General features: G+C 56.4%; 1 protein-coding gene across 1 annotated transcript in view; it reads left to right on the top strand.

The window, feature by feature from the left end:
- The first annotated feature begins 854 nt into the window (after positions 1-854).
- The window catches only part of VAV3 (vav guanine nucleotide exchange factor 3), a 254195-nt gene continuing 247132 nt past the window's right edge, over positions 855-7917 (top strand). Inside the window, exon 1 of the mRNA XM_028502809.2 lies at positions 855-1353. Coding sequence (XP_028358610.1) covers positions 1150-1353 — 204 coding nt within the window. The 5' untranslated portion in view covers positions 855-1149. The remainder of the gene's footprint in view (positions 1354-7917) is intronic.

Genomic DNA, 7917 nt, shown 5'->3' with positions numbered 1-7917 from the left:
GAGAAATGTGAATGCGCGGCTCGGGGCTTGCGGAGGCTCACTCCGACTCCCCCGGGGTCCCAGGGTGGATGGGGCCCACCGGGCAGCGGGTCCCGGTGCCGAGAGCTGTCAAACCCGCGGCGGCCGCCGACGCATGCGCAGTGCGGCCGCGGGCCTGGGTGGGCGTTGCGCGGGCCTGTTTCTCTCCTGCGGGTTTTGTTCGGTCCACGCAGCGGCCGGGGCCGCGGTGGTGAGCAGTTCGGGGCCGGAGCAGGGAGACGGAAACCGTCTCTAAGTGAAAACCGCCTCGCGTCCAAATGGGCCCGGGGCTGGGGACAGGTTTCTGCAGGCGTGTACACACACACACACACACACACACACACACGGTTAAGGTGCCAGAAACGTCCTTCGGTGCCACTAACTTGGGGGAAGAGCGACGACCAGCTGGGAGAGCATTTAAGGGGCAGAACGGCGAGGGGGGAGGGGTGCGACCGCTCAAACTTTCAGCGCTGGGTCCTCCCGGTGCTCCGCGCCCCGTTTGCGTGTCTCTGGGGAGTCCGGATGGCCCGGTTACCCCTTTGCTCCTCGCAGACCCTTTGCAAAACCGCGCCCACCGTTGGGGAGTTCCCAGTAGGACGCCCACCGTGTCCGCGTGTTCAGCCACACGGTGCCCAAACCGGGAAGCCGCCCCGAGAGACGATCCCCGGACGCGGGGGGCTGGGAAGCTCCGCACCCCTGGGGGCTGGGGGTGGGCGGGGGCGCCGGGACGCCCGGAGCCGCCCCCGCCGCAGCGGCCCCCGCCAGGCCGCCGACCCGGGGCCGGGGCGGCGCGCGCTCCCACCCGCGCCTCTGGGGACTCGCAGACGGCGGCGAGACGGGCTGCGCGCTGGGCATGCTCAGTCGCCGGGCGCCGCGCTCGCGAGTCGGAAGCCTGCGCGCGGCCCCCGAGCCGGCCCCGGCGCTCGCAGAGCGCGCGGAACTCGCTGCAGCGGAGGCCGGGCGGCGGCGCACGCCGGGCGGGGAGCGAGCCGAGCCTTGCGCGGGGCTCCCGATCCCCGGGCGGCGGCGCCGGCTCCCTCGCACCCTCGCCGGCTAGGGGCCGGCTGCGGCTCGCGTCGGTGGCGTCCTCGCCGCCTGCCCCGGCCGGGCCGCGTCCCGGAGCCGTCGGGCATGGAGCCGTGGAGACAGTGCGCCCAGTGGCTCATCCACTGCAAGGTGCTGCCGGCCAACCACCGGGTGACCTGGGACTCGGCGCAGGTGTTCGACCTGGCGCAGACCCTCCGCGATGGAGTCCTCCTCTGCCAGCTGCTCAACAACCTCCGGGCGCGCTCCATCAACCTGAAGGAGATCAACCTAAGGCCGCAGATGTCCCAGGTGAGGGACCGGCGCGGGCGCCTCCGCCGCCGGCTGGCGTCTCCCATTAATCACCCGGCTAATTTCTTTGTGTGGATGCGAACGTGTAGGTGCGCCCGGCTTGCCCTGCCTCCCGGCCCTCGGCTTGGGGACCGCTCCGGCTTTTCGTGCCTTGGCCGGGAATCGTTTAGCTCTTTAGCCGAATTCTGAACCCTGCGTCCGGAGGTGCTAGGAGGGTTTCGGGGAGGGTTTCGGAAAGGCTCTCTGCGAGGCGGGAAACGATACTGCTCAGGGCGCCCTTCACCTACTTTTGTGCGTGTGCGCGCGTGAGCCCGACAAAAGGCATCCGATCCAGCTGTTTTACAACAACGGAGGAGTGGGTGCAGGGAGACGACGGGGTGATTTTGCCTTTAGCCTGTTCTTGGGCTTTGCGTTTCGTCCCTGAAAGAGGAACCATGACTTCAAGGAGGACTCTAGGAAGTGGAGGGCGTTCCGGCACCGTTATCTGTGCTGGATGACCCCGGTCCAGGGGAGGGCAGGGGGCCACCACACGGCGGCGCCCCGAAAGCCCCCCTGCGCGGGGGGCCCGCTGGCGAGCGCGGTGTTTGTGTTTACAGCCCTCGGTGAGCCATGTGAGAAGCAGCGAGCCCAACCTGCCTCAGCGGCGACAGGAAACGCGAAGTTTCGCTCGAGATTCCGCTTTCCTTCATTCAGGGCTCGCTCTGCCGCGCGCGGGTGGTGCTCGCTCGGCTCCCGGGCCGGAGCCGTGCCGGAGGCGCCTCTGCGGGAAGTTAAAGAAAGGGGGGCGACTCTGGAAGGTCGTGAGCACCCCGGAGTCGACTCAGAGGTCACGGCTCAGTGGTCCCGTCCTCCCCGGGTCCCCTCGGAAAGTTTTCGCGCAGAAGTCATGTTCTCTTTCATAGTGAAAACAAAACACTTTCAATTTAGAAGGGGGAGGAAAGAGTCCCCACCGTGACCCATTTGAGCACGAATCCTGAATGACATGGGGCCTCAGCTACTTAGCAACCAGAACAGCGACTTTTAATAAACATTTTTTTTTTTAACAAGGAACTGACTTTATGTAATTTACTGCTTGTGCACGCCTCTCTTCTTCTGGTGTCAGTGTTTTATCCGGGTCCCTCTGCACCTCGGGTTGGGCGGCCTCCGCCTGTCTGCCTTCAGCCTTCTGGTGCACAGCCCCCAGGAAGGCACAGGCTTGGGAGTGGTGGGGGCCACACGTTTCTAGAAGTGAGATCAGTGGTTGTAGACTCTCTCGTCGTAACTGGGGTGGTGCTTGCTGACTCTGTGGACTCCTTCTGAGTCGCCCCCATCCTGTCCAGGGGGGCAGCAGACAGAAGCCGGGAGCTGCTGCCAGGAACAGGGTTCCGTGGGCAGCTGCAGCTGGTCTGCCAGCCCCCAGGGACCCGTCCCCTCTGCCTGGCCTCGGGCCGCAGGAGCTGAGTGGGTCCGGATGCCATGGCCCACCGGCAGGAAGAACGGGACTGGGCGCATTTCCTGAAACTTCAGTGTCCAGGAGCCCTCGGGGCGTGTTCAATAAGTTGTTCTCAATAATCAAGCCTCCTGGACAGCTGAGGATCGATCTCTCTGTCTCTCTCTCTCTCAGCCTTCTAAACCTTATTTGCGTACTTATTATTGAAAATCTTTTCAAGTGTTTTGCTCCTCCCTCTGTAGCATATATGAGATATGATTTAATCCTTTTGATGATGAAGGATTGCCATTATAAGCATCATTAATGAAAATCCAGATTTCTGATGCTCTAAGAACTCTGTTCTCCGATGGGGGCACCACAATGAACACAGGAAAAGCCTCACCCCGAGGGAATCATCACTGTGCTATCAGATAAGCCACCAGCTTACCCTGAGCCAAATGGCTGCATGACCTTCCCTAGGCCGGTGTGCATTTGGGTTCTTAAGTCTGCCCAACCCTGAGCTTCCTGGTTCTACATTCAGGGCAGTTTCTTCTGTAACATCTTATGAGTGAGGGCTTCTCCCAGAAGTGAACCCTGGAAGGCTGGTACCTGGATATGGTGGTCCGTTTTCTCCCTGGTTCTCGGCCACATTGCGGAGAGATAAGGTTGCTAAACAGCCGAGGGCTGGAAAGGTGAGCTTGTGTTGTACAAGCTGTCATTACATCCTCAAATGAGACTTAGTAAATGGTTTCGTTAGACAAGCTGACTAATTTAACATGCCTGCAAGTGTAACACGTTCAGCACATGCTATGTAACTTAATATCCACTATTAGCAACATTACTTGAAACATTGTTTCCCTGCCATTGTTACATTAAGAGTAATAGGTTACAATGCAAATTTTAAAACACTTGCAAGGCCTATACATTTTTGGGAGGAGGACATCTCTAAATTTTTCTGCCTCTAACTACTCATGCATCTTTCTTGGTAAGGTTCTAGATGCTCCTGGTTATGAGGTTCTTCCTCCGTCAGCTCTATTCATACTCTGTAGTGAATACCCTAGAAACCCTAACATGCATCCCTGCAGACGTACCCTTCTGGATTGAGAGGCGTCATTCATTACCAGGACTTGTGGCTTTGCCGTGTCTGAGGGCCATTCTGTTCACCTGCTTTCCATTCTACTGAAGATACTAATTTGAGATGAACATAGAGCACACCATCTTCTAAGCCAGGAAATACCTGGAAGCTTTCTAGGTTTGTGGTATTTGAGACTGTTATGAGCAGATGTTGGGGAATGAAATCTTAGTCTGTTGATGTTTTGCTTGAGCTGTGGGGCCTGTCCATGTGCCAAAGGCAGAGAGAAGAGAACTGGAGAGGAGTTGAGAGGGACAGGCCAGGGCATGGGGTGGGGGGACCAGTTGTGTGTCGTTCTGGGTGTCCAAGTGAATACAGTGTTTCCAGGAGAAGGAGTGATCACACACGTCAGATGCTGCTGACAAAGGACTGAGGATAGGATATTGTATTAGGCAAACTAAGGTTCTTTGGTGACCTCGACAGAAGCAGATTTGGTGTGTGATGGCCCGACACCTGATTGAAGAAGCAGAGAGCACAGGAGGAAAGGACTGAGGCAGCAAGTACAGACACCTCTTTGGGAGAAATTTTGCTGTAAATAGAGCAGAAAAATGGGGTCATGACTGTTAGGGGACGAGAGATCAAGAAAGGGTTGTTATCACAGAGAATCATCACTTTATACCTACTGAAAGAGTTCTTTTAGATGTGTATGTGGGAAAAAGAAATAAGGAAACGTAAGTGAAATAAACTTAGTGCCCCTAAAACTTCTTTGCACTCAGGCTGCTGCTCTTCCGAATGCCACTTCCTCTCAGAGTCATTGATTTCCATTGATTGTGCTTTTTTCACGTAATATTTTAGTCCGAGTCCAAGGCTGGCGATGCAGCGCTTCTGAGACAACGCACTGCTTTTGTCCCCGAGATCTCCTTCCAAGCTGGAGTGGGGTTTGATGTTGTTGCTGCTTTGGAAAAGAAGTTAGAGTTTTGTTTTTGCTATACATAACTGTACAGAGTTTTAAAAACTGTGATTATATGAGTCTTAGCAGTACGGTGTGCATTCCAAACACAGGTGTGTACTTCCCGCCCCTCGAACAGGGTGGTGCTGTGTGAAACTCTTGGGTTAAACGGAGGGGAGCAGAAAAGGCTGTTGTCGTCCAAATACGGTGGTGTGCCGGGTACGTTTTAGCCAGTCCAGGACAGCGCCGGCCTGCAGTCTGTCTTCTCAGGAGCAGTTAGCTCTTTGCCGTCTGTTAGAGTACCCTCTTGGCTAACCTGTCAGCGTGCCCTTCCTTTCCTTCCTCCCTCCCTCCCTCCCTCCCTTCCTTCCTTCCTTCCTTCCTGTTGTGTGGATAAGATGAACTAGAAACACATCGATCTTTTAAAAAACGTTATTTCTCATTTGTAGTTTACATTCAGTATTTCATATTCGTTTCAAGTGTGCAGCATGCTGGTTAGACAGTCATATGCTGTACAAAGTGATTCCGTCTGGTATTTCGAGGGCGCGCCTGGCACCACACGTAGTTACGGCCATACTGTTGACTGCGTTCCCTGTGCTGTGCTCTGCATCCCCGGGGCTGTTCTGCAACTGCCGACCCTCTGTACTCCTTAATCCCTTCCCCCCCCCCCCCCAGTCCCCTGACCCCCCTCCCATCTGGCGACCACCAGTCTGCTCTCTGTAGCTATGAGTCTGTTTCTGTTTTGTTTGTTTGTTTATACGGTTCTTCAGATTGCACATATAAGTGAGATCATATGGTGCTTGTCTTTCTCTGCCTGGTTTATTTCACTTAGCGCGGTGCTCTGCAGGACCGTCTGTGCCGTTGCAAATGGTAAGACTTCGTTCTTTCTTATGCCCAAGCAATAGTCTCTTGCATGTATGTAGGTATGTATGTGTGTTCATTATCCATTTGTATATTGATGGGCACTCAGGTTGCTTTCCTGTCTCCTGTCAGTGTAGTTTTAGACTTGACACCAGTCAGGGCCTTTCATGTGAAGAAGGTGAGGCATACTTGGGCATCATCAGTCCCTGTGCTCGGCGCATCCCTGATGCCCCAACCTGGGTTCCCCAGGGGCCACAGCGGGGACAGAGGGTGCAGCCCTGAAACGGTCCTGGTTAGGTGTAGTCCTGTGGCTGCCAGGACGAGGAGCACGAGAAAGCGGCTTTTTAAAAAGATGATGAAAGTTATTATATCATGTTTATAATGCAAATGTGGTTGATCCAGAGTACATCGTTGTTTTCCTAATTTTCAGATACAACAGATCCCTTTAGAAACTATTATTCTGTGGCAATTGGCATCGCCTTTTCCTCCCCCCTGGGAACTCTCACTGCACCACACACCTCTCATTCTGCTGTGCCTTCCCCTTCCTTCTCGCTTTCCTGTCTGGCTCTCTTTATCCGAACATTCCTTAAAATTTTTAGAGTTTTCTCCTTTGTTCTCTCCTGTATTCTCTTCCCTGCACCGTCTCATGTGTCGTACTTTTCACAGGTCCGCAGTCCCCCCAGTCATACTCAACAGCCCCTCCCTGCCTGGTGTGGTCCCCACCTCCTTGTCACACTCGCCGCCTGGAGGGAGGGGTGCGGGTCACATGACCAGACTTCCCCATGGATAGCTGACTCACGGGGTGGGGGAGGGTAGAGGAGAGGGATGGGGTGGAACTGGGCCCCAGGAAGCCTGCTGCTGAAGGTCATCAGGGGAGGGTGAAGGCAGGGGACACAGGGCCAGAGGCGGGGTGGGAGTGGGAGGAGACAGCAGGCACAAAGACGGAAGAGGGAAGGGCTGGGAAGGACGAGAACTCGGGACCTTCGAGCAGCAGTGAGAGTGGGAAGTGTCCAGGAGGAGCCTCAGGTTCCGGCCTCAGGCTTCAGGCTCGGTGACTTTTCTGGACGGTGGGGCTGGGGGTGGGGTGGGGGAGGGGATCCCGGAGGGGAAGGGAGCAGGGTTAGTGTGGGACTGGAGTTTGGAGCGATCCACAGCGACCTCCCACAGGCTCGGGTCGAGCCTCCCGCCCCCACTGCTGCTTGTTTCTGGCTTCTGCCTCCACCACCGCCTCCACCACCGCAGCCTGTGATCCAGCCGTCTTTGGAAGTCTCGATCCTACCACCTCTTCACCGCCTTCCTTCGAGTCTTCGCTTCCCTCCTGCTCGGCTCGAATACCGTAGCCGTTGCAACCGCTCCCCGCTTCTCCCCACCCGTGATGCCCCTTCGGGCCAGCTGCAGACCTGGGTGCATCCAGCTCTCTGCTCACTCCCCGCAACTTGGCTGCTGGGCCCGACGGAGGAAATCCCAGACCCCGCCGCCTCTTCTGCTGTTACACTCACGGCCCCTCACTTCACGTGGGCACCCTCGGGGACCCAGCCCTCCTCCGGCCAGTGCGATTCTCTAGAACAGCTGTGCTCAGAGTATGGGCTGGGGACTCCGGGCAGGGCCCGAGATGCTTTTAGGAAGCCCACAAGGTCAAAGCCTCTTTTTATAATATGAAGACATTATTTGCCTTTTCTCACTCACGTCTTCTCATGGTGTATAGTGGGTTTTCCAAAGGCCGCATGATGCTGCCGATGTCGTTGCTGTGATTGGCAATGGATTAGGTGCTTGGGCATATTTTAAAGATTTCTCTGCTTATATGTTAAGTGTTGATGGATATGACCCCCATAAATGACAGCTGCTGAAGGTTCTTGATAATCATCTCCTAAGAGCAGAATGAGATCCTGGGACCAGAAGGTTTGAGGACCATTCACTTCCTCACTCTCCCCGAGGACTGTTCGGTACCTTTCCTTTCCGAACCCCCTTCACCTCCATCTCCACGCTCCCTCTGGTCTGGCGGCCTGCCTTCCTGCTCCTCCGAGAAAGCCGGTGGGTGGAGGGGTGCTCCTGCCATCCTGCGCCTGCGCCGTGGACTCTCCTTACTCCCCTGCCCTGCACGTGACCCTGTAGAGCTCCGTGTGGAGGGAAGGCCTGTCCCTCCTCCACCGCCTCCCCGTGCTTCCTGCGCCCTCGGATTTCCCCTGGATCCCCCCTCGTGCACATGCTGATGCTCTCAGCCCCCTCAGTTGATTCGGGGCATGTTTTCAAGGCAGAGGCACAAGGGCTTGCGGA

Source organism: Phyllostomus discolor, chromosome 14, assembly GCF_004126475.2.
Source record: "Phyllostomus discolor isolate MPI-MPIP mPhyDis1 chromosome 14, mPhyDis1.pri.v3, whole genome shotgun sequence".
NCBI lineage: Eukaryota > Metazoa > Chordata > Mammalia > Chiroptera > Phyllostomidae > Phyllostomus > Phyllostomus discolor.
Note: the sequence above shows the minus strand (reverse complement) of the source record. Positions and strands in the feature narration are given on the sequence as shown.